The sequence below is a fragment of the Engystomops pustulosus genome, chromosome 10 (genome assembly GCF_040894005.1).
Source record: "Engystomops pustulosus chromosome 10, aEngPut4.maternal, whole genome shotgun sequence".
Classification (NCBI taxonomy): domain Eukaryota; kingdom Metazoa; phylum Chordata; class Amphibia; order Anura; family Leptodactylidae; genus Engystomops; species Engystomops pustulosus.
In genome coordinates this window covers 29,525,062-29,551,566 of record NC_092420.1, presented here as the reverse complement: position 1 = coordinate 29,551,566, position 26,505 = coordinate 29,525,062, and the positions used below count along the sequence as shown (strand labels likewise).

Sequence of the window (26,505 nt, the reverse complement as noted above, 5' to 3'; positions counted from 1 at the left end):
TCTCTAGAGAATCTCTCGCATCCAACCCTTCCTTGACCCGCATCTACAAAATAGCTCCTAGGCCTTCATTATGCCCCAATTGGATTACTTTAATTCTTCTCAGTGGTCTCCAGCGCCCCTTCAATCTATCTTTAACTCTGTCGCCCAACTAATCCATCTGTCTCCTCACTACTTCTCTGCCGTCCATAACCTGTCCCCTCCAAATATCTCTGAATATCTCCTCAGCTTATATCGTCCTACATGTAATCTCTGTTCCTCACAGAACCTTCTGCTTCACAAATACCATAGGCCGCAATGTAGTGACAAAGACATTTAATTTAAAACAACGGCAGTGTGAGGTACAGTCAAAATCACATTACAATATTAAAAAAAAAAACACAAAACAAAAAGGATGTACCCACCACACCAGTCAGCAATGAACATGTTCAACACAAACCTCCCCCCCAAAAAAACACAACTGAAAATATGTAAAAATGTTGTATTTGACAACTGAATACATAAACAAAAAGAGCAACGCAACCAAAATAAGCTTGTTAAAAATGTCCTCATATCAAAATGGTCTCACAATGTACAGAAATGCAATAAAAAATATTGGCCTCCAGTCACTAAAAACATCTATTGTTCCACAAAAATTATCTCGGTATGAAAGGAAGGGGAGCGGGGAGTGTAGTGAAGGGTTAGACATTTTCAATGTTGTACGCCTGGCGGATATTTAATGTGTCTCTGAGCATGAGATCTCGTAGGCGCCACAGTGCGTTAGCCATGGTCGTGTGGGCGCCTTTGCTCTTCAACCAGTGGGAAGGAAGCCGGCCCTCTTGTTCTTTGGATAAGTGGATATCTCGTCTCCGAGCTGAAATGGAAAACAAAATCGTTAAGAACCACAAGTCTGATGAAGAAACTGGACTTCAGACTCTAAAAATCAACTAAAACCCATAATCTATAGAGAATAATAATAATTCTTTATTTATATATATAGCGCACACAGATTACGCAGCGCTGCACAGAGCTTGCCAAATTGGTCCCTGTACCCATGGGGCTCACAATCTAATCACCCTATCAGTATGTTTCGAAGTGTGGAAGGAAACCCACGCAAACACGCAGAGAGAACATACAAACTCTTTGCAGATGTTGAACTAGATGGGACTTGAATCCAGGACCCCAGCGCTGCAAGGCTGTAGTGCTAACCACTGAGTTACCATACTTCCCTTAAGGCAAATATGGTGCAAGCAATCATAAAAAATATACATATTAGTAAAAATGTTACTTCTGCCTCTCTCCGCTGAGGCTTCCCTGTTCCGTAGAGATTAATGGAGCAGAAAGGTCATGCGGGTGTTATGCTGGGGTGTCCCCTATTCGCTACAGCTGACCCAGTGGATTCTGATGCCGGCCCAGCTCTGATCTCGACTCACAGGTTAAAGAAGACCTGTGCAGGTGATTTGGGACACTAAACCACCCACAGTTCCTTATGGACCCTTTACTTTCTGGTGCTCCCCATGCCTATGTATTCAGACAATATTATATATATATATATATATTTTTGAATACTAAAACATTAGTCCATAGGGAACTGTGGGTGGTTTAGTGTCCCAAATATAATTTTCTTTGGCCAACGCTGTACTTCTACACATTTCTCATCACACCGTGGTCATGGGTGAAAATGCCAAGCCACTGTATGGGGTCCTAGTGACCCAACGTTAAAAATGAGTGTAAATGTTCTTATATTCTGCAAATCCTTCTGATTCATCCAGGATTCTGCAGCAGCTCTGCCCCAGGTAGATACGCTTATACTAATGTTATGCTTAATCTAGTAACAACTTTGTAAAATAGCCTTATAAAATGTCTCATTGTTTTCACTTCCATGGCCACGGACTCCCTTCCAAGTATATACTCTACTTCTGGTTAATGGTGTTCTCCCCATGTAGACTCTCGGGATAGGGGTCAGTACAGGGGACTGCCCCTTCCCACAGCCAGGCTGAAGAGTGTGGCGGCCACAATGATGAGCATTGAAGTATTGTTTATTAGTCAAGGGGGAGGTAACCATTTTAGTTTCATACAGCATGCAAACATACCCTCAGCAAAAATTACAATTTACCGCCCTCTTGGCTATCCTTGTAGAGTAATTCAAAAGCAAACAGCCAATGGCCCCTGACAAGGGCCTGTAAATGACATCTTACCTTTAGCATTTTGCACTACAAGCACTTTTCATCATGGGTCTGGAAAGGTTTAAACATACAAAGAAATATTCGACCATTCGGCTTTGCTCTCACCTGACAACGTGTGGTCCCATTTGCTGATGCAGTTGGATTCTGCTGTTAACCCTTCAATATATTTCAAGTAGGCTTCCGAATGAAGTAACCTTTGAGTCCTTGGAGGGGGTGCAACAAATATTGGGGTTGAAGGCTGCTGCATGACAGGCTGATTCCCTTGAGCCTGACCTGGATAAGGGGGTGGGGCCTGCTGCCCTGCAGGGACTAAAAGACCCATCTAAAATAAAAATTAATGGTTAATTTTTTTTTAATACATCCAATATCAAATATGGGATAAAACATATACTGTATATTTAAGACTAGAAGATGCACTTGTGTCTTATAGTCTGAAGTTCCGGAGGGTCTGGCACTGGTGTGTGTATGGAGGTAGTAGAGCTGTGTACATAAGGATAGATGTCAGAGAGTTGTATGTATATGTGAATACATGAAGCAGCACTGTGGGTTTGTACATATATGCAGCATTGCTATTTATGAGTGTGTGACCACAAGAGAATTTTAATTGATTTGATTTCAAATATATTTTTCCTTTTTTCCCCCCAGCGTTGTATCAGGTGCTCAGATAGGAAAGTCTGTGCTGTGCCTGGCCCCTGTACACATGCAGGGCTCTGATGGACCGCAGCGTGGGAGACCAGGAACGCCGGTGGAGGGAAGTAAAAGCTTATTGTTGTTTTTATTAGCTCTACCCTGCCTGCCAGAAAAGTTTTTGAAATAGACAACCTGTTTAAACTGACTAAATCTGGGGTGCATTTTTTTATGAGGAACATCCTATGATCCTAAAAATATGTATTATATTACACACAGATAGGGAGATACCGAGGTGCGCATTGGATTTTTACGGCTTATTACATGCTACGAGTAAAAAACTGGAGAACAGAGCCATATAAGATAGGAGCAGAATTACAATAGTTATAACAATAGCACATGACAATAGAATTACCTGCTGATTGTACGGATTATTTCCGGCGGCAGGAGATCCTACCATAGAGGTTACACCCTGTGCCATAACTCCTAGAAGAAATTGAAAGAGTGTTAACAATAACCTTAAACATGTATAATCGTGCTCTGCATAGCTCTACATTAAAGGGGACATTGAATGTCAAATAGAAGAAGCCTCCATCTCAACCATAAAATTTGATCAAGATGCTTTATTGTGTAGCAGATGCTTGACACACACACACACACACACTATCTGCCATCCTTACAGACGGCTGTTCACATGTGGCATATTTCCTGCAGACAGATAGAGCATCCCATTCATCTGAACAGAGTTATTCCTGAAACATGGAGATTATTGCAGATTTGGTTCAGATGAGCGGGGCACTAACCAATATCCCTGTATACAGAATATGGTACATGTGGATGTGATCCTTATAGAGAGTCATCCTGACTGCTGCCAACCTGTAGGTAATATTCTGCATCTGAAGATCACACCGGGTATCAAAGAGAAGACGACTAAACCCTTTACATGTAAAACCTTTCTCCATAACCTCTTTCCACCACAGTCCCTTTCCATTTCTGCAATTATATAATTTTTTTTAAGTATATTCTAAATGTATTAAATGAAACCTACCACTACGGATCTATCTATTAAGGTAGATCCGGTGGTAGGTGCATCTAACGTATGTAAGGAGAGCCATTTTGGGGCTAATCCTTTACTCCCCTCTATCTTTGCTAAACTTTAATCAGGGTGCGCGCAGCCCCTCGTAGCTGTGTGCTGAAGCGATCTGGTAGTATATGCAAAGATTGTTGCCTATTCCATACTTACGTTACATACTAAGGTTTCCCTTTAACCTTTAATGGTCATTAAGGAACAAATAGCAGGGCAAGGTTAAAGGTGTTTTCCAGGTAAACATTAATGCACAGCATTAAAAATCACAGTGTAAAATGACACTCCTAATTACAAGCAACTTCCTGATATATATTCAGTTTCTCGGCTTAAAAGGGTTCTTCAAAATTGGATTGTATGAGAAATTTAGATGAATTTAGCAATAATAAATAATAATCTTTATTTATGTAGCGCAAGCAAATTCCATACAATGTAATAAAGCTGGCATAACTAAATTGTTCTATCATGTTCATGTATAATATTTGGTGCTCTTTCCTAGCTTAGGCACTTTTTTTTTACTTTCCAAAGCCTTAAAAAGGAAACCTATCATCAAAATCAATGAAAAACCAGGGGGGGGGGGGGAAAGACATGATCTGCTCATTGTAACATCCAGTGAAGAAGAGTCCCTCATTAGTATAATTTTAACAGTTGATTTTAGAAGGAAGGAGGCCATGGATACCAAATATAAGAAGATTACCACAGTCACGGTGCCTGGATCTATGAATAAGTGGATTTTGATGGTAAATTTTATTTAAACTTAAAAATGGGTCTTCCAGTCTTTGGCATGGATAGCTTAGAAAGACCAAGTGACGTCTTGTGCTCTGCTGAAGCCACTAATGGACCAAAGAGAGACCAGTGACTTCTGGTGGTTCAGTATTGAAAACGGTAAGATCTCCACAGCCACAGAGCCAGAGAAGAGTCAATAAACTGCCACTGCCCCCAGGGTTTTTTTTCTGCAAACCTAAAACAAAAACCTTTATGCTTCAATTTACAAAATTGTAAGAGAGCCTAATGGGACCATTTAGCTTACTATGTAATATAGACACAGCACTTTATTGGGGGTTTTGATAAGAAACAAAAACATTTTTATTTTAGCAGATCAGACAAATTCTTACTTCCTGTTGTGTGGATAATATATAATATAAATATGCAGGGTGGTAGAAAAAAGGAGCGGGATAATGAAATATCTTGAGAAATACACAGCACAATGGAAAATTAAAAATATACATGGCAAATAATTTTCAAAAATGTATCCAAGGATATCAAAATCGCCCTTTATCACCAATTTTTTTTGTAGAAACTGCATTCAGCATAAACATAACCCAGGAACAGCAACATGGGTGTAGTAGTTTTCTCTTACACTTCAGGGGCTGGTGTACTGCGAGTCCCCACCTCTTACACTTCAGGGGCTGGTGTACTGCGAGTCCCCACCTCTTACACTTCAGGGGCTGGTGTACTGCGAGTCCCCACCTCTTACACTTCAGGGGCTGGTGTACTGCGAGTCCCCACCTCTTACACTTCAGGGGCTGGTGTACTGCGAGTCCCCACCTCTTACACTTCAGGGGCTGGTGTACTGCGAGTCCCCACCTCTTACACTTCAGGGGCTGGTGTACTGGTGTAATATCCCCCTTTTTCACGGTTTTTGCACACATTGATTTTTTTTTGTGATTACAGCGCCATCTGTCACCAAAATTAAAAAAGACCTAGGTCAAAATCAATGCAATTTTTCCTGGGGTATCAGGAATGTAAAATCTTAAATGGTAACCCCCTTTCCCCCCCCCCCCCCACGTTTTCCCCTCTGTAGAGGGCTGAGTTTGGTATCATCATTGGATAAACTTTTGAAAAATATTTGTTGTCACATAAATTTTTAGTTTTTCGCTCCAATCTGTATTTTGCAAGATATACCAATCCCCACCTTTGTTACACCCTGTATATTATATATATATATTATACAGAACATAGGGTAGATTGATTTTTTTTTTTAAATTTTCTACAATATTTAATTTTTTTTTTTTAATAGAAGTGGAATGATGAAAGGCTCCCAATTGTTATTGTAATAGTATCTCCTGCATCAGAAAGTAGTTAAAAGTCCCCATAAATTCATAATCAAAGCAAACTTGAAGACACTGCTGTGTAGTAGTCCAGGCATCTGTGTAATCATACCTTTGTGCTTGTTGTAAGAAGCAGCAGCAATGTACCTGGACTTGGAGTAGGGGAAGAGTAGTGTCCTCACACTGTTGTGCACTTAGCTCTTCCCTTTGAGCGACTACTTCTACAATTCAGCCAGAGGCCTGCTTTAGAAGAGGGGAGGAGCACAGATCTAACAGCACAGCAGTGTCAGGACACTCACCTAGGGCTCCAAGAACAGCAGCAATCTCGGAATATACCATATTTTTCGGACTATAAGGTGCACCGGAGTATAAGGCGTACCATCAATAAATGCCTGCTAAAACATCTAGGTTCATATATAAGGCGCACCTGACTAGAAGGATCAATGACCAGCAGGTGGCAGACTTGTGCACAGTACAAGGCAGCTTTTGTCTGTAAGTACGGTTCATGTATAAGGCGCACTGGACTATAAGGCGCAGCTTTGATTTCTGAGAAAAACAAAGGATTTTTTGTGCACCTTATAGTCCGAAAAATACGGTAAATGTATCCTTCACAGTGTTACTCACAAAGTGTTATGATCTCCAGTGGATCAGTGGTTAAGTTTTCATGTGAAAAGGACAAATCATTTCTCACCTCAATATTTCTGCATCAAGGAAAACAAGTTGCTAGTGGCCAAATATTCCACCGCAGTCAAATTGTAAGTACAGACCTTACAGATTCATAACATAGAAATCTTTTTTTCGGTTATTATGTTAGTATAGAGTTAATTTACAAAATGAGTGGAAGATCTGTTATGAATAAAACACTATGACCTTTGGACAAAGCCTACAAAACTAGGGATGGCTTAGTATAGTGGTAGATCTATTTGGCTCCTTTATTATAAATAATGTGCACAGCAATACGATGTGTGTGGCCATACAGTGTTTAGGCAGATAGTGGCTATAGCCCAACACTAGAGCCACTAATACTGAACATTTTCCAGCCACAGGCACTCAGCTCATGCAGGGAGGGAGTGGAAGCCACGGACGTGGACAAGATCCCATAGAAAGTAACGGGGACGCGTGCTTGCTCCTGATAAAATGGCTAGCACAAAACCCGAAAACACGTTTGTGAGCAAAAAGCCTTCTCATTTCCATTGAGTGAAGCGTTAAAATATTTATTTTACACGGACATCAAAATAGAAACTGCCTCCCCCTTATAATAAATTTAATGGTACAAAAAAATGTAAAATAAAAGCTTATTGATAGAGGACATGACACACTATAGCTAGCAGTGGTTCTGTATACACACAAGCATCCAGAGGTAGTGAGAGGTGGGATGGAGATGAATGAATGAAGTGATGACTTTCTTACCCTGTAGCGGGATGCCCGGGATGCCTGGTATACCTGCTGGAAGGAGATGGGGAGGAGGTACCACCCCATGAAGATGAGGCTGCATGCTGCCCATGCTAACAATGCCATCAATTGGGCCCTGCATGGGTGGCAGGCCAGGCGGATAGCCCCCTATCATGCCTTGAAGAACAAACGTGCATCAATAACATGCAGTATAATGGATTAATACAAACATGCACTACCATGAAAAAAATGACGTTAGTTTTGTGATATTAATGTTGAACACATACAATGAGTTAGCATTGTAAAATAAATCATAACATGTCACATTAATAGCTACATCATGAAAGGATGGAAATTATTGGATCAGAACACTACCTCCACAGCGGCTTGAGTGGGATGAAATAGGATTAAAGTCTGGCAAAAATACCCAATATCTTTAGCGACCCAGACCATACATGAAGTGTCTTCATAAATGTTAAAACTTTACATTGAAAAGATTTACCGGTAGTTTCAGGACAGCTACCATCAGGATGAAAGACTGTATGCAAATGAGCCCAAGGGGCTCCAGACTCCAGTGACACCTATGGAACCCAGAGCCCCTCAGGCTCATTTGCATACAGCCCTTATCCTGGTGCTAGATGCCCTTTAAGTTAAAACTGCAAATTACAACATTTTATAGCGACAAAAACATAATTTTTGTTATAGATTTCCTCAAGTTATGGCAACTATCTGTAGCAATCTAGTGATTTTCATTGTAAAAAATAAGTTTCCATTCCTCAACTTTCTGAAGCTCCAATCAACCAGACACAAATGTCCATTTGACTATATGGGGTCCAATAATTTGTCAGTATTAAAGTGGCCTAAACATCCTTCCGCTGTTTATGATAAGACAAGTTTTCACCACGCAGGTGGTCGGATACAAGTACAAGACAAGTATGGACAAGAAATCAGGTGAATTGTCTGTTGCCTACCATTAATTCTAGGAAGAATTTGTCAGAAGAATGAATGTCCTCTTTACTCTGTTTAATGGACCGGCACCAGTCAGCTCCAATGAATTGACAAGGAGCCAAGCCTGCAGTTACAAACACAGCCACTACACAGAGCATGGAGCCCCCTATTTCCAACCTTCCAACCGATTATGTGGGTCGGGTGTTGGACACTCACTGATCAATAAAAAATGTACAGACTTCCCCTTATTATGTTGATGTAACTCCTCTTTGGAGATGCACCAAATATTGAGTTCATTAAGGCCTCTTCATTGCTTGCCAGGTACATCCTATGTGTAGTACTGGAGCATACCGCAGCTACTGAAGGAAATGGGACACATCCTTGTGCAATACCAGGCACATCCACTATTAAATGTGTGACACTGTACCTTGTCACAGGGATCAAGTGTCACTCTTCACATGGGGATACTTAGACTCGACCCCTCAATCTCTTTTAAAGCTAATCATAAAGATTGTCACAGAGTAAAAGTGATTATTAAAGGATCTTTAGACAATGGACTAAGTGGCTGAATATTTGTTCCCTTTTTTCAGTGAATAATGGGATAACAGTTACCAATGCCTATAGATGGGATGACAATGTGACCAGAGAGCAAATACTTTTTTGCTTGAGTGTTACAGACTCCCTTGGAAGCAGCAACCCCAATATTTCCGTGACATTTGTTTAAGGTCCGGTTTCTAATAGAACAACCAGTGTGTACAGTGCACCATGGATCTGCAATGTCTGCACGCTGATGGATAGTCTACCTGAGGCTGGTGTCAGCTGCTGGTTAAGCATTCCCATAGGTGTTGGTGGGGGTACAACTCCCATTAGAGCGCCCACAGGAGTACCCGCTCTGGGAGAGGAGTTCTGCTGCTGCTGTTGCTGCTGTGCTGCCCGCTCTCGCTCTTGTTGTTCTGCTACTTTGGCAGCACGTTCTGTAAAAAACAAAACAAACAAAAAAAAACATATATATTCAATGAAATCTAAAGTCTGGAGCCAAGATTTAGCCGCCATGCCTGTGTAAACAATGGAGAGGATGAGGATGACAGTCCTATCACTGTGCCGGGCCGTGGGGGTCAGGGGTTTCTTAAGAACAGGCCTTCTTTATGTTATAAGGAAAGAAAGTAGTTGTTACTTACAGGCTTCGGTGATATAGACATAGTGGGATACTTATCATGGGGGGGATCTTTTACTGTCAGTCTTCATGGCAGCAATTTATGCCAAAATAATAAAATGCTGAACTCTCTCTGATAGATTTAGTACATGCTGTAACGGGTTTTTGAGGGGTTAACCTTGATGGGCTAGAGGGTTGCCCTATATCCCTCACATTGATTCTACCTGGCTCCACACCTCCTCTATCAAAAAGGGCCTCCTGCGGCACTACCTAGTTGCGGCACATACAGCGATTCCAAGGTAATGGAATACCCAGCAGCCTCTACAGTAGTCTGTGGCTTCAAGAACTTAGTTTCATCTGTAGAACGTAGGAGATAGTGGCCGATGACTCCGCAGATCAGGGTAAGAGGATCATGGGACACATAATCAAAGTTTCCAGGAATTCCAAGACCTCTTCTTTTCATAAATAGTGAGCGCCCCTTTCCTGCTGGCCCAACAGACCACAGTCTTGTGTATTTTTCATTTCCTTATGTGTCCAACCTCCCTTCCTGCCTTCTTCCCCAGTCTTTTTAGATCTTTATTGTTTTTGCCAATTCATTGACATAATGTGACGGTCACCCACCTATAAAGGCTTCTTGGCGTATCTCTTTATGTACCATATAGTAAAGATATACGTCTACCTCCAATACGGACCAAAAATGTACCGGGTGACAGCACCCTTACTATAAGGGTGTGTCCAAACGTTGCAGCTAAAACTGCATAGTTATCAGGGTGCTGCCACACAGTGCATTCTTTGTGCATATTTAAACACACTAAAAATGCATGCGTTTTTGCACCTTTACCATGCATTTGGCTGGCTTGAATCCTGTATTAACATTTTCACAGCTGCTTTAACTTCCACAAATGAACACCATGGGACAGTTTTTGGTGCGTTTTTAAATGCGCTGAAAATGGATGAGTTTTTGCATGTGTACAATGCATTTGGCTGCTTTGAACAGGTTTTCCCTTCATTTCTGTAAGTGTAAGCAGTTGTATTAACGTTTTTAAAGCTGCTTACAGAAATTAAGAAAAATATATTAAAACCAGCTAAATGCAGGGTCAACCTGTAGAAAAACGCAAGCATTTTAAGTGCATTTAAAAACACACCAAGAACGGACCAATAACGCACCGTGTGACCGGACCCATATGCTTTCCACAATAGCAATTATGCAGCCATTCTACACACAACTGAAACCAGCTGAAATTATTTGGTTTCTGTTGCCTTTTTACCCTGTGTTTTTGACGAGACAGGAAGTCGGAGACCAACCTTTGGGTTGAGATGGATTTGCTGCAGATTGTAAAATTTGCAGGTTACAGGGAAGGTACTTTCTGCATTGTGGATATTGTAACTTTCGCATCACATAGCTTTCAAAATGACATAAAATCTGCTGCAGACTACAAAAACTTCTTTTACAGGTCTTGAGCAGGGACCCAATAGAGAAATACAACGTTCGATGTGAACCTACAACCTGAGGCATCTTTAAGGACTAAATAGGCCTTAAATATCAGAATTCTCCATTCTACAGACGGATACTGTAAGGAGAGGTTGGGTGGGGGTCAGATCCATAATTTACCTTCATAATCTGCTTTCTTCGTTGCCTCAAGGTTCCGCCATTCGGTTCCTACCAATCTGCTAAGTTCACCAAAAGAGTAGTCTGGATGTTGTGCTTTTATGACTGCCCTCATTTCACTACTGAAGAGGATGTAACCGCTCATGTTAATCTTCCTCTTGCCTCCTTCCTTCTTGGTGCTGTTCTTGCCAGACTTAGGTGTTGACTGGAATGGAGAAAACGTTAAATATTTCTTTCACGTGTCCTAAAATACTAACCCTTAAGGCCAAATGTAGAAATTTAGATCAAATTTAAAATTACTGAAACCCAGTGGAAAAGCCTTTTTTTCGGTGGCTGTGGCTGACACCAGGCAGTCTTATGCTAATCTGTGGTTAGAGAGTGGACAGTTTTGGTATGGTTCTATGTTAGATGAGATCTAGGAAATGAAGACACTTAAGGAAAAATAAACGACAAGCTAAGAAGACATTCAGCAGATATGCAAGCACAGCCACGACAAAGCAGCAATACCACGCAATCTGCCCTCCCACCCCAGAAAGAAGAGAGGACTATCCATCTAAGTACACGGTGGGCTCCACCTTGGCTCTCATAATTTACCTTTCCGTTGTCTAACACCTGTTTGGGTAATTTGGTGTCCACTGTCTCCCCTGGTTCGCCATCTTTCGTTTGCCTGTCACTGGGTGTCTCAGTGGGTTCTGCCTCTGTAAGGTTTCCCCCTTGCGTCAATGAGGAAGGGGAGGGCAGCATGACCCCTGGCGTCTGATCGTCGGTGCATCGGGGGGAGCTCGGTGGTGCGGCGGCCTGATTTAGTGTTTTAAAAACACCAATTGCAAAAGGATTAACAAAAAAAAAAATAAAAAAATTCGGCATTTGTACAGAAAGAAAACTCTTGGTTCAGACAGGGAATAGAATCAGCTTGTAGATGAGACAACATATAAATGTGTATGTATGTAAATATACGTGGTATTGCTGCTTTTCTTTATTCCGTCCAAGCGGCAAAAGCCTCGGCAACAAACACGGCACCCCGACTTGTAATGCTTTAGGGTGAACAGTAAGCACCCTGCTAATGACAGCACATCACACAGAAAATGGAAAAGCCTCTATAGTTCACCAGTATTGAGCAGTGAGAATATTGAGATACTAGAAGAATTAGTGTAGTATTCTCTTAAGATATTTAGGAAGCTACCCTCCTTCCCACAATTTTAGGGTTAAGCAGATGAGAGAATCATGCTACATGGTCTACAGCTAAAATCAGCAAAGGAAAAAAAAAACACCCTTTATTCTCAATTTGTTCCTTTAATACATGGTGACATTACAAAGAGTTCTATATTCTCAAAAATGTAGCTCATCACATGGTTTGGTTTTTCCCTCCTCCTGATGTTTACAATTGTACAATTGACAGAATTTGGGCAAGGGACCGGTTTGCAAAAAATAACCTAATAAACCACTTCTAGTATATTGTCAAGCAACTTAAAATCAACCACTTAAAAAAACAAAAACCATCTGAGGATGCTTATCTGCGCTCCTCTTCATCTCAATCCAATGATATCCTCCGCTAGTCTTGACACACCGGTGTTCGACATTAGCAGCCTGAGCGCCGGATATCTTGTCCCAGTGTTCCATGCTACTAATTATAGGTTACTTTTCTAGGTGACCCCGGTGTGTCAAACTTAGCAGAGGACGGCGCCGGGATGAAGAGGAGCGGAGGTGAGCATCCTTACATTTTTTAAAGAAATCTGCCATCAAAAACGAGCATTGATAAACCAGGGACACTTACTCAAAAATCCAGGCACAGTGGTAATCTTCTTATATTGTTATCCAAGGTCTCCTTCCTTCCAAAATCAACTTACAAAATTATTCTAATGAACCAGAAGGGCTCTCGGGAGGGGCGTTTTCACAGGCTGTAAGTGTGCAGTAGCACCCAAGATTTAATAAAGCAGAGGGAGGCAGTGTAGCAGCCTATGAAGCTGTGGCACAAAGGGTCTCCAGTAATGCCTGCAGAGACCTTCTGGCTCATGCGCATAAAATTTTAAAAGTTGATTGAAGGAAACATAAGAAGATTACCAGAGTTGAAGTGCCTGGATATATGAGTTAGTTCCCCTGATTCGTCAGGCTTCGTTTTCATGAACTGGTTTTCTTCATGGCTCAGTGGAGTTAGTTTCAGAAGGAGAGAGGTTAAAATTAAATATGGAGCTCTCTGCCATTGTCACTTTATACATTTCAATTCAATGCAGATTTTTTAGATGGACGCCACCACACTGGGCCATAAGAGAAACATGACCAGGAAGATAGAGATACTGAAGAAACAGATAATGGCTTCTAAGGTCAATTTCTGCTAACAGGTTCCCTTTAAAGATCCATTCCCTAAAACATCCCACAAACGGTATGAGAACACCCACTACCCATGCTAAAAACCTGTCAGTTTTAGATGGAGTTTACTGGTACATTCTAAATATAGCAAGATTGTTTCTAGAAATTTGGGTGGGTACCTGTCGTAGATCCAACCATTCCCTTATCTTGACAGAAAATCTAATGTCACAAAGGATTAGACGACAGATCTCTGGACACGGCAATTAAGCAAGAACATAGCGGCCAGACACAGGGCGATTCCCAACTTCCAACCTGGCATTTGCATTCCCATCAGTGTTAGTAGTCAGATTTTATAAGAAATCTTTCAGCAGAAATCCCTAATGAGCTACATTTTATAAAAATACAGAAGCCATAAAAAATAAAAAGTGTAGAATGTATCACAAAAACGACTTCCACTAACTTTGTCCATTTTCGGTGCAAGCACGACAGACAAACATGATAAAAATGTTACCTGCACAATGAGTAAACAGGGGGAACAAAACATAGAACCATATCACTTCCAATATCTAATGTTAGGTCCACTTTAAGACCCTGGGGGATAAACATATGTTAAACCTGGTCTGAAGTTCTGGCTGTATGGCATGTGTGCTGCTTAATAACTTAAAACCCTTAAAGGCTATGTTCACACCTGCATCAGAAACTTCAAGTCCTGCAAAATGAGACACCTAAATGTCAACCCCTTTAAGGTCAATAGGATCTTTTGGATTGTGTTGGTGCGCAGCATTTTAAACATACAGCACTCTTTCATAGGTGTTGTTCTGCGCCTACGTTAAAGCAGAACAAGGATTACAGATGTGAACCTAACCTAAAACGGCTTATGTACACAGCAGGATTTGTGTGCCCCCCTATAGTTTCTCTCCTTTACCTGCTGCGGATTGTATTGCATGAGATCTAATTCACCAGACAAGGGCGTCTGGAGCTGAGGGAGAGATGGGGCTTCCAACATCTCTCCATCATCATCTCCCATATCTTCCAAGTCATCGTCGGCACCCTCCAACTCTGCAAATTTTGCCTCCAAATCTTGAATCTTCTTTTCCAAGAGAGGAGATGGTTCTTTTTGAGGAACAATGGGTTTCCTAAGGGGAAAAAAAAGAGCATTGTTATCTCCATTTTTAATGTTTAGATGAACCAAGTTCCTGTACATCACAACTGAATGATAGAAAGTCTAATACTATGATCCTTGCATGTTCCATTAAAGAACATAAACTTTAGTGGATCCCCATTTTGATCAGCTCCTACTTATTAGAAAGATCCCTTTCATGGTATAATTAGTGAGATCATGGAAGGAATGGTGCTTATCCAACACTTCTGACCACCTTAGGGATAGTGTCGTTATCTCAGCCAAAAATGAATGAGATGGGAATAAGTAAAGTCTCATCCTACATTCACTAAATCTATTCAATCACATAACTATAATATACAGGAAAAATTCAGAATTCTAAAATCTATCTGTAGTCTCACCTAAAATAATAGATTTCATCATCCACAACCTTGGCAGACAGTGAAAATCTTTTCAACCCTTTAAACCTCTTCATTTGCTTGTCGCTCTCGTTATAGCGGCTCTCGCACAGCAGGACGTCGTTTTCAGGGATTTCCGTTGGACGACAAGACAGAAAATCTTTAAAGGATAAAACAGCGCATTTTCCTAGAAGAGGAGAACAACAGATTTCATGTAAATTAAAGACCTTGACATAGTTCAGTATACAAACATTCCAACAAGGATATACACAAGCAAACTACAATGAGGGGGGCACCCACCTAAAATGCAGGTCATGGGACAGGCCTCTTCCAAGTTACTCAAGAACACTTCCTTCTTGTAGAACATTTTGGTCGGCTCGTGAATGGTCTCTTCAGGATGGATAAATATTGGGCCAAAGAAATAGGCGGCTCCGTCTCGCAGCCACATTTTTTCAATTCTAAAAAGAAGGAAAAAGACATCAAAGTTTATAACAAAATCTTTTAGTAAGAGTTTGGATTTGGAGGTACAAAATCATGGCCAGGGACAGATTAATAAGTTTTCTGATCTTGCTTATAAAACGGTTCAATCTTAGGATTAATCGCAGAGGACACGACTCTGAGCATCATGGTGATCTATGATGGACGGAGTCCCTTATTCCTTGTGGAATCCCTGCCTTCAACTGTAATCATTGTATTATAGATCCGTATGATGCAAAGAGTCCCGTCCTCTGCACTGGGGTTGGTCTGAGGCACTCTGGCCGACATCACTGGAGGGCCTCTCGGCTCCGCCGTCTCATAACCTATGCATGTCACCCCTCTCAATATTCAGTCTTCCTGCCCGCTCATCCACAGACTTCACTTAGCAGTCCGCAAGTCTTGCACATTCACGATCATACTTACCTTGCGCAGCCGTACCGCTACCCAGCTGGAAAGTATGATCACGCATGTGCGAGACTTGCAGAGTGTAAAGTATGATCATGCATGTGTGCGACTTGCATACAGCAAAGTATGATCGCGAGACTTGCAGACAGCCGGGTGACATCGGCCAGAGCCCCTCAGGCCCATTTGCATATTTTCTGCCGTTTGAAGTCTAGTCAAAACAGTGCCATCCCCTAGAGACCAGAACAAGCATGTAAGTTAAAGCAGTCTACCATCAGTAGAAAAGCAAATTGGAAGGTGATGTAAATAGAGGCCATGGTAAAGCTGCATGGTCTACTATCTATATAAAGTTTTCATATAGTAATATGAAAAATGAAGCGTTGGGATTTTTTTTTTTTAATAGAAAAAATGTAATTCATAACTTAGATATCTGGCGCGGAATTTTATTTTCCCTACTGTGAGGTTGCACTTGAAGTCCTCCCAAGAATAGGGCACCATTTTACAAAAGGTCTGCTGCTCTACTCACTTCTATGGGACAGACAGCAAGCCCTGGTGGTCCTACAGAAGTGAAAGGCAGGCAGAACTATAGGGATAGCCCTTCCATCCACACAAAACCTTACCTGCCCACTCTTGGCCTTACTAATCCATGTGACTTGATAAACACACAATCCCCAACCTTCAGCCACATATCATTGTACCGAAGCTGCTCGTAGTAGTAGCAGCCAGGTTCTCCATTAGGCATATCAACAGATACGTCTTCCTTTTCCTAGTGGGAAAAAATAGATTATGCATGACTTATAATCATTTGCTTTATCGAGTATGGAGAATGACTATACAGCTGGTCCCCTACTTAAGACCCGACTTACAGATGACCCCTAGCTACAAGCGGACCTCTGGTAATTGGTAATTTTCTGTACAGGCAGTCCCCGGGTTACATACAAGATAGGGTCTGGAGGTTTGTTCTTAAGTTGAATTTGTATGTAAATCGAAACTGTATATTTTATAATGGAAGTTCTAGACAATTTTTTTTCTTTTGCCCCAGTGACATTTGGAGTTTCAAAATTTTTGGTGTAATTGGACCAAGAATTATCAATAAAGCTTCATTACAGGCATCTTACAGCTGATCATTGCAGTCTGGGACTATAGTAAAGCATCCAGAGAGCTTCACCAGAGGTCACAGTGGGCAGAGGGGTCCGTCTGTAACTATGGGTTGTCTGCAAGTCGGGTGTCCTTAAGTAGGGGACCGCCTGTACTTTAGCCCTAGGCTACAACAAACAGCTATAACAGTAATCACAGGTGTCTGTAATGAAGATTTAGTGTTAATTCTGGTTCTTATGACAATCCATAATTTTTAAAATCCAATTGTCACAGAGAACAAAAATAATTTGGCTGGGGTTACAGTTATAAAGTATATGGATCCGACTTACATACAAATTCAACTTAAGAACCACGGAACATATCTTGTACGTAACCCGGGGACTGCATGTATATTTTATTTATTTTACAACTCTGTTCTATAGAAAATAAAGACATAGGGATCTGTGATGTTAAGAAGTGTAAAATATTATTCCTATTATTAATAATGTTACTCCAGCGAAGAAAGGATACAAATCGGGTTGGAGTGATATAGATTTGCTTGCACTGAATGGTATAAAAGGTCTTGAGGGAAACCGTTTTATTTTTAGACTGTTAATCTCTGTATTACCAAAGGAATATCTAAAGATCCTTTAGATGGTGCAATAATTACTTTCTAGGGAGGGTCATTCTTAATAAGGAGCGGTGTAAATCTGCATCACATAACAAGTATTTGTCAGGTGATCACATATTTCATTTGGGGTAAAAGTTGCTAAATTGTCAACATTATGGGATGAACAATCCAAGTCGGACAATGTAGAAGGGCCTTAAGAGCATCACAATGTAGCGGCAGCATGATACAGACCTTTTCCAGACAGACCGTGATATCCTCATCCTTTGTATCCTCCATGTTTTCTGAGGCTGCGTCTTCATCTACCTTATCTTTATGTGCAAACACCGAGGCCACTCTCACCACCGGCAGAGGTATGTCCCGGGGCCTGAACCGCACTGAACTGACCGGCATTGTCCATAACTTAATCTTCTTAAAGGATTTGGTTTTAGCAGAATATCGGGATTCACATACATACACATCCTCATCTCTAAAGTTTTCCGGGCAGATTTTGAAGTATTCCTAAGAAGTTACATAATAAACCAGTATTAAAGACAATGTCATGCTGGCACATGTAGAGTTGACCTTGGACACACACGTGGCGCTAGTTAATTACAGAAAGGAAAAAGAAGTAGTAATTCTTACCTTCACAAACATCACAACACATTTTCCCAGGATTTTATTTACAGGCACCTTATTATAATAGTCACTCTTGAACACTTCCTTCTGTAGGAATTTTCGAGTAGCGAGATGAAAGGTTTCATTGGGACGATAGAACCAGCAGCCGTACAACCACTTCTCACCTGACAAAAAAAAAAAAAAAAGTAGAAATACAATTTTTCCTTCAAGTTCCCAAGTATGGAGATGTCCTTTTCCCACCATTTTACTTATAGGAGACTGATAATTAAGATCTGATCGGAACAACATCAGAGTTTAAAAAGGAATTGTCATAACGTAGGTGCACAGCTCCATCCATCTTCTGGTCTAGATGTCAATCATCACTTAAGGTCCCCAAAGCCTTCAGAGGGTAAGGTGGACATTCTCTATTGGGAGCTTCATGATCTGCACTCAATCTCCTAATCTTATGTAAAACTGCTTAATGATAAGGAATATACCTAAAATGTTCTCACTGGTCTGATTACCCTTAAAAGGTGTTGCACCAAGGTGAAAGTTATTCCCCATCCACGTGATGGGGATAACAACCTGATGGGATATGGTCCAACTGCTGGGACATCCACCGATTGCGAGAATGAGACTCCTGTCATCCGGAGAATGAGGATCTTGTGAAGCAGCAGGACGAGCATGTGTCGTGGAACTTCATTCAATACAATGGGAATGTTGAATATAGCTGAGCTCAGCGCTCAGGTACCTCTGGCACTCTCATTGACAATGGATAAGAGTGCTGGATATTTCCAACCACTCCCACAGCATTGGAGGGAGCACAGACACATGCGTGTCCTGTCACTCTGACAATCAGTGAGAAACTGGACCTTTTTCTCCACATTTCAGGGGGTCTTGTACTCTTAATCAGAGGGGGTTCCTGCAGTCGGTTACCTGTCTTATTATTTTGTATTGTAAAGAAATGAGTTTTGTAATAAGAATATATTATAAAGGAGATATGGAGCTAGATATGGTCCTTTTTTTCTTACCAAATCAAAATTATCATCAAGGAAAGACTAGAGACTTATGTACATACCCGCGTTGTCCTCCCAGAGGCGCTCTATGCACACAATGTGTGGCTGGAGGTTAGCCTCTGCAGGCTCCACGTAGACATAATCCCCAACATGGTACATGCTGTTTTTGAAGCTGCAGTCCTGACTATAGGTTCGGTATTGTCCAGACTGTCCAGAAACTCCTCCAGGGTCTTCACTTTTTTCAGCTTCTTAACAAGACGGGTAAAAAAAAAAATACAAAAACAAAAAAACACAACAATAAAAATGACACAATGTAAAGGGCTCTGTTATTCAATTATTGTTCCTTTCTCGGGTTTCCCCTCTCACTGGATAGGTCTTTAACACAAGTATGCCAGATAAACCATCACTTCTGGAGCATCATACTCAATAAAAATTATATTGTAGTAACACTAGACAATTTGGGGGCATCTTTCAGGGATTTCAGAGCTCCTATTAAACCCGGTAAGGGTAACAAAAGCAAATACCTTTTTTCTCCTCTTCTCTTTTAACCTTGTCCTCTTCCAGTTCTTTGGGTAACTTTTCCTTCTTCTCCTTTTCCACATCATTGTGGAGGTGCTTGGTGGTGTAGCTCAGGGCTGGAGAGAGAAGGATCTCACCATTCTTACAAAGTTCATCTCTTATCTTAATAAAGAACTGCTGAAGCTCCACGGAGTCCTCGTAGATTTCAGAATCCGTCCTGTGTAGGAAAACAAGTAGTTATGAATGTAGATGGGTTGGAAGTTAAAAATTTCTGATGATGCAGATGTAGCAGTGGTTTCTTCTTTTAACATGTGTGATAAGCAGAATAGAGAGATATTCCGGGTGGGTCAGGGTCAGGGACCCCTGAACACCCATGTCACTGCTTGGAGGATATTCACACTCCACTCTAACCAGTGACATTACAGTGTGCAGTAATGAGCGCTAGGCCCCCTTAGATGGACATCACTGGTAGTCCCAAAAGTGTCTGCCATTGTGTCACACGACCCACGACTAAAAGGGAAAAGTTTACCAGGGTAAGTACAATATTGATGACCCCTTGTATTGTACCTACACTGGTAAACGTTCCTTTTAGAGGACATCTTAAAAAGGTATGCTTCCCTGTTCAAGCCTGCAGAACAGGAAGGGGGGTATTTCATGTCCCAGAGGGTCTAAAGCAGGTAGGAGATGTACAATTATTAGGTATAGTACAATGGGGAAGGTGAGATGAGCTCATAAGTAAACACTCAGGCTATACTTACCGATTCATTCTTCGGGCTCTTTCCAGAACCTCAAACATGTGCTCCTGGAAAAGGTCAAGTCTTCGATAGCGATTGTTTTCCACATTCTTTCGGATAATCTCAAAGGTCAGAGGAGGCTTCTTGGGAAATTTAGGGTCAACAGCAGGTATTTCAGCCAGAGAATCACTGTAACATCTGCCTTCATCATCCTGGTGGCTCATCATGGACACAAACAGGTTGTGTATTAGCTCCTGGATGAGCAGAGTTACATTAGGAACGTGGGAGTCCTCATCTCCTTCAATATCTCTGCGGGTCTCCAGTAGGACCTTGTGAAGGACCAAAGCATCCTTGTAAATTAAGGACTCGGGTTCGTTGTATGTGCATGCGTTATTAAACATGATAACAAAGTCCTCGCACATTGCATCAATGTCCTGGTACTTGTTGGCCATTATGTGACTCCTGATCTTTTCCATATCAATGGGCTTTTTGATGGTCACATAGTAGTCTGGGAGCTCGGACCGCGATGGTAGACGCAGAAAGATGGCGCTGAGGCGCCTGCCGCGCTTATCTGTGTAGTTCTTTACCGCTTCATACACCTCATTCAGCTTATGCTGCATGGGGGTCAAATATTTGGTTTTCTTTGGGGAAATTCCACTTTTTCGACCTAAAATTTAAAGAAACATTTTCAGATTCCAGGCAAAGTTCTTTGGTACACTGGTACACACTCTCTATATATTAAAAACACATGAAAAAAAACTTTGGCTGAAGACAAATCCACACACCTTTTAAGGGAGTTTCCCAAAAATCACACTTATCCCCTAAACCAGTGGTTCTCAACCTTTCTAATGCTGTGACCCCGCAATACAGTTCCTCATGTTGCGGTGACCCCAAACCATGTACAAGAATATTGTATTTGTGCCAAAAAATGCAATAAAATCGTGGCTCCAATGGCTTTAGGCGACCCCCTTGTTTTGGTCTTTCGACCCCCGCCGGGGTCGCTACCCACAGGTTGAGAACCACTGCCCTAAACGCAAGATTGGGAGGGGGGGGGGGGGTACAACAGTAATAACAAGAATTGGGGGCTCATAAGTGATCCATGTAAGCAGAGGTAACAGAACAGGAGTCAGACATTTGCATTTCATGGGGAAATTGTGATCCCCATTCTAGTGTTTACTTGGGGTCCAACTTCTAGGAACAGTCAAATACCCCCTATTGTGTGGCTCTGTCTACATAAACTGCATACTGAACGCCTAAACTAAGAATGAGCAGATATATAAAATAAATGACAAGTTTACTAAAAATCTATACCAAAATTGATCTGCTTACATACTATTACAGAAAGGTTCCCAATAGTATTAGTCGATAGAGGAAACTCTAATGACGTTTACACGCAGTATGAATCATGGCTTAAAAAGATTATTCATCGTACAGGAGATAACCTGCTGAACCATGCAGGTCTCCTTTTGGATGCCCTTCCCGCCTCGTGAATGAGTTGGCAGGTTGGGAACATGCATTGTCAAACCACTCATTCTGTATGGAGAAGCCAGAGATACACAGTACACACCCTGTTCATGCCGTTCCGCTGAGAATTTGTGGAGTGGCAGCATGCCTCCCAATGTTGTCATGGGTCTTCGTAAATAGACGCTACCCAATCATGAAGTTATCCCCCATCCAAAGGGTAGTTTTAATACTTGGGTAAAGAGCACAAATCACTTACTCAGCTTGAGTTTTGGAGATGCCATATCATCATCATCTGCTAAAGGACCCAGTTCCTTCTTTTTCTCTTTGAGGATCTTCTCCAGGACGTGCGCATCATTGTAAACCTAACAATGAATTAAGAGACGTTAGTGCACCGAGATATAAACTATATGAGCACAATACGTGACCTTCATCTTATTACTCTAGTATTATAGAGAGACTGCTGTGTGTATGAATATATTTAACCTTTGCTCGTGTCTTCTTGGCACCTTGAAGAACTTGGCAATGGCAATGCTGCAATGGCACAGCTGTCACACGCTGCTCAATACATTTATGATCAGACAACATGTAGATGAAATACATCTACTTATATTGTGCCCATAACCTTGCATTTAGATATCATCCTCAAAGAAATACCGTACTCCATTCATTTCTATGGGACGGTCGGGACCAGGCGAATACCGAACTCTGCTATAGACGGACGTCCCATATTGCCAAAGGAGGAGGCAGCAGCACAGGGGACCCGGGTTCTTCTTCACTGTCTATTCAATAGAATGTCCTAATGCACCCTGATCCGAAGACTACAGTACCCATCTGGTCCTTGAACCTCCAATGCCATCTTAAAGAGGTTGGCCACTTACAGAAAACTTTTAGTGTTTTATATATACCAAGTCACCTACATTATACTTGCCCTGTTAAATTTTTCCATCTGCCATGGGTCATGTGAGCTCCAGACAGCAGGACTTGGGACTTCCCATGACTCCCTGTGTCCTGCTGGCTTCCGTTGGATGGAAAGGAACTACAGTAACGATAGCACAGCGCCCTCTATCTGCCAGAAGCTAGCGGGACGTCACAGGAATTCCATAGTCCTGCTGCCCAAGGGTTTCTCCTCCGGGTGTCAGATAGGAAACTTTAACAAGGAAAGTATATTATGGGTGACAATATTACGTTCTTATAACTACCCTGTTAAAAGATTTTGGTGGTCAGAAGAGATTACTGCAGATCCACTTCCATTCTATTGCCGCAGTGACTCTGTACAGCCACTACACAGAGAACGGCGCTGTCCGCTTGCAGTCTCATAAGTTGTGGAATATTACTGATAATTACCTATAGGATTCATTTTTGTATCAATTTCACCTGCAACATAAAAGCCTAAACGGGTGGATTACAGGCTCGGATATGAGCGCGTCTACTCTTACCTGGGAGCCTTCCTCATTATAATGCCAGGCATTGCGGAACATCAGCTTCATGTCGTCCATCATGGCGTCCTCTGTGGCATATTTATCAGTGCGAATATTGTGTTCAATGGTTTTTAAGTCCATGGGCTCCAGAATAATATTATAGTAATCAGGGTAATCTTTTTTAGACGGTTTAAACATAAAAAGTTCACAAAGGCGACGATTCGTAACAGGCTCCCGGGCCTCCAGGACAACATTGAACAAAATCTTCATCCGTTGCTTCCGCATATTTTTCTTGCTGAATAAAAATGAACAAGATTGTTACCACAAAGCTGAAACATTCAGAGAAATTAGCAAAGAACGTCCACAAGAGGTCAATTAAAGGGAACCAGTCATCGGTTTTTGTCATAATAAACTTCAGACACTGCTAGGTATAGGCCCTGGAGATCTGTGTAACACTATCTTTGTGTCTGTAGCAAATAGCAGCAGCACTGTTAAAAAAAAATGAACTTTTAATCCAGGTTTGCAGCTCTGCAAGAACTCTGGGTGGGTCTTTCAGCCTAATGGTTTTCGGCTCTTTGCACTGAACTGTTCCACAGCCCCTCCCTTCTGCTCTGAGTGACTGCTGTAAGCATCCAATCAAATCCTGACACACTACTCCCAGCAGAGGGGAGGGGCTGTAGAGCAGCACAATGCAGAGAGCAGAAAGCTCTTCAGGCTGAAAGACCCACCCAGAGCCCATGCAAGAGCTACAGAGCCAAATATAACTTAACCCTGCTTCTACTGACAACACACACACAAAAGCAGGGTTACACACCTCCTCCGGGCTGCTACCTAGCACTGTCTACAGCTTTGTATGTTCAAAACTGCTGATAAAGCCTCTTTAAGACAGGGCTTCAGTTGAGAAATTTTTGCATGGGTTTTAATTTCCTCTAATTAAAGGGGTTGTCTGGTCTACATAACAATTTTAATAATTAGATATCCTTAGGATGGGTTATCAGTAAGTGATGGTGGGGGTCAGGCACCCACACCCTACAGAAATCAGCTCTTCTGGTTCTCATTTTGCGCCAGAATCTATCAATTGGGACAGATTTGATACTGATTACCTATCCTGAGTGTCAGATGATCCAGAAAATCCATTTATGGTATAACAGTAGGATGAGTCATTGCTCTATGATCAACGACAGTGTAACCTTATTTGCTCTGTGGCCTCCACATCCTTGAAGGCATCAAAACAGACCCCATAGGGCAGTGATGGCAAACCTTTTAGAGACCGAGTGCCCAAACTACGACCAAAATCCACTTATTTTCCTGTGAAGTGCCAACATGACATTTTAAGCAGTAACTTATTGCTACCTGTTCTTCCACATCTTTCAATTGTATCGCCCCCCGGAAGCAACCAATTCAGTTGAAAGAAGGAGGGCAAATTCAGTCTCTCGTTGTAGCTTCTCTCCAGAGTCTCTCTATAGATGAAAAATGGTTGGTCCAGGAGGATGACCTCCAAAGATATTGAAGTTCTGTCAACACCTTCTCACTTTTCCCGCAGTTCCTAACAGCCAATGAAGTGTTGCTTTAAAATAGCGCGGAGAGCAGCATCTCTTAAGTTGCTTGGGACTTGGTGGATTTGGTCCTATTTGGTGAACTCTGTCCTTAGGTGATGGTCTGAGTGCCCACAGAAATGTCTCCGAGTGCCACCTCTGGCACCCATGCCATAGGTTCGCCACCACTGCCATAGGGGTTGTCCTCCATACGAGGCCATGAGTACCAACCTAAAAACCCAAGTAACAAGTCCCTATTAAGTCATTTATTGGGAACACGTTACTTGTACTCCCAAGAATTGGCCGATTTATATATCATGCTGCCGTAGATGATAAATATTGCATCATGCATAATCCCACACACAGGCCACTATACATGATATCACCCTGAGAAATTAGAAAGCGTGCTCAGCCGATGGAATATAATGTCACTGAAAAGATGACTGCAGTCTCATTCATGCAATGTAGTGAGTGTCACAATAATTACAAGTCATATTGCTCGTCCCGGGTACAGATCTTTACTTGCAAACATTGATCAGAGCCCAAGACATACGTGCAGAATGATGCAGGATACCCATAGCATGAAATACCCTGCATGACAACACTACAACAGACCATGAGGGTAAAGTACATGCCCCCATCTTACCAGGACTTTCCGCTGCAGCAATATTGAAAAGTAAAAGTCACGCCAAGTCTCATACAGCAAAGGAGAAAAAAAAAAAAAAATTTCACATTTAACCCCCAATTCTAGATAAATGTGTTAAAAATACAGCATAAAAGCTTATAGGAGTTTACCACCTCCCTAAGTGCTGGAAGAATGGTAGAGAAATGCACTATAATTTCCAACATGCCTTTATTAATTCTGTGCATTATGCCATTTGTAAGAAACCCCCAGGTTAATCTGTATGCTAATGAGGCAGTTTGTGGTAGACGTGTCCTAATCACCCGGATCGCTGCTATTCCTGCCTAAATCACTGCTCGCCCCATGCTTCTCACAAGACAAACCTCCTGCTTATATGATGTAAGGGGAGTGGTCCAGATTGGAATATCAGTGCTCCAGAAGCTGAGGACACACCCTCAGTGCACCAACTGCCTCATTAGCATACAGATTAAATGAGGAATTTCTCATGAATGGCAGCATGCACAAATTTATAAGGGTAATTTTGAAATAGTGCACTTCTTTACAACAAGCTGCAAGCAGATTATAATAGTGGGGGAGACAGTAGACTCCCTCCAAATCCTAAGGGCCAGTTCACAAATCTGTAAGGTCTTCAGTTATTCTGTTCAGTTTACCAGGAGCGGTAAAACACACAGAACAGGTGCAAGTCCTTCCAGTAACTATACAGAGGTAAGGTAGAATGAAAAGACTTGCCCCTGTTCTGTCTTTTACCTTTTCTGGTTTTGGCTCATAATAACAGATGTAATTAACTGAAGACCTAAGGCAGACCCAAGGATCTGAACTGGGCCTTAAAGGGAAATTAGAAATGCTTAAATGGGAAACAACCCACACTAACTGATCATAACTTTGCTAGTGCTATGATATAGCAGTAAAACTATCCCTATATTGTTCCTGACCATGCCTGTAATATTCCACAGTCTGTTCTTAAAGTTGACTCTATGCATACTCATTTTCTTCCAGCTGCACCTCTAGTTTCCTGATCGACAAGGGGCCAGCTTTCTGTTCAGCTAAGCCAATTCACTCATTAGCCCTACCTCAGACTGCTGTGTGACTCACCAAAGAGAATTCCTGAGGGAGGGGGGAAGCTGGAAGAACATGAATATGCTGG

General features: G+C 41.7%; 1 protein-coding gene across 7 annotated transcripts in view; it reads right to left on the bottom strand.

The window, feature by feature from the left end:
* Nucleotides 1-295: 295 nt before the first annotated feature.
* Nucleotides 296-26,505, bottom strand: part of PBRM1 (polybromo 1) — a 48,706-nt gene continuing 22,496 nt past the window's right edge. The window contains exons 14-31 of one of the 7 annotated variants that reach the window (XM_072127243.1): nucleotides 25,365-25,376; nucleotides 23,202-23,478; nucleotides 22,022-22,127; nucleotides 20,326-20,968; nucleotides 19,573-19,784; nucleotides 19,111-19,296; nucleotides 18,060-18,217; nucleotides 17,670-17,936; nucleotides 16,351-16,496; nucleotides 15,152-15,309; nucleotides 14,855-15,038; nucleotides 14,259-14,469; nucleotides 11,030-11,231; nucleotides 9,068-9,238; nucleotides 7,335-7,493; nucleotides 3,205-3,275; nucleotides 2,268-2,484; nucleotides 296-850 (exon numbers count right to left, since the gene is read on the bottom strand). In XM_072127243.1, coding sequence (XP_071983344.1) covers nucleotides 678-850; nucleotides 2,268-2,484; nucleotides 3,205-3,275; nucleotides 7,335-7,493; nucleotides 9,068-9,238; nucleotides 11,030-11,231; nucleotides 14,259-14,469; nucleotides 14,855-15,038; nucleotides 15,152-15,309; nucleotides 16,351-16,496; nucleotides 17,670-17,936; nucleotides 18,060-18,217; nucleotides 19,111-19,296; nucleotides 19,573-19,784; nucleotides 20,326-20,968; nucleotides 22,022-22,127; nucleotides 23,202-23,478; nucleotides 25,365-25,376 — 3,553 coding nt within the window. In that variant the 3' untranslated portion in view covers nucleotides 296-677. The remainder of the gene's footprint in view (nucleotides 851-2,267; nucleotides 2,485-3,204; nucleotides 3,276-7,334; nucleotides 7,494-9,067; nucleotides 9,239-11,029; nucleotides 11,232-14,258; nucleotides 14,470-14,854; nucleotides 15,039-15,151; nucleotides 15,310-16,350; nucleotides 16,497-17,669; nucleotides 17,937-18,059; nucleotides 18,218-19,110; nucleotides 19,297-19,572; nucleotides 19,785-20,325; nucleotides 20,969-22,021; nucleotides 22,128-23,201; nucleotides 23,479-25,364; nucleotides 25,377-26,505) is intronic. The other 6 variants (XM_072127244.1, XM_072127247.1, XM_072127245.1 and 3 more) reach the window with 6 other exon arrangements.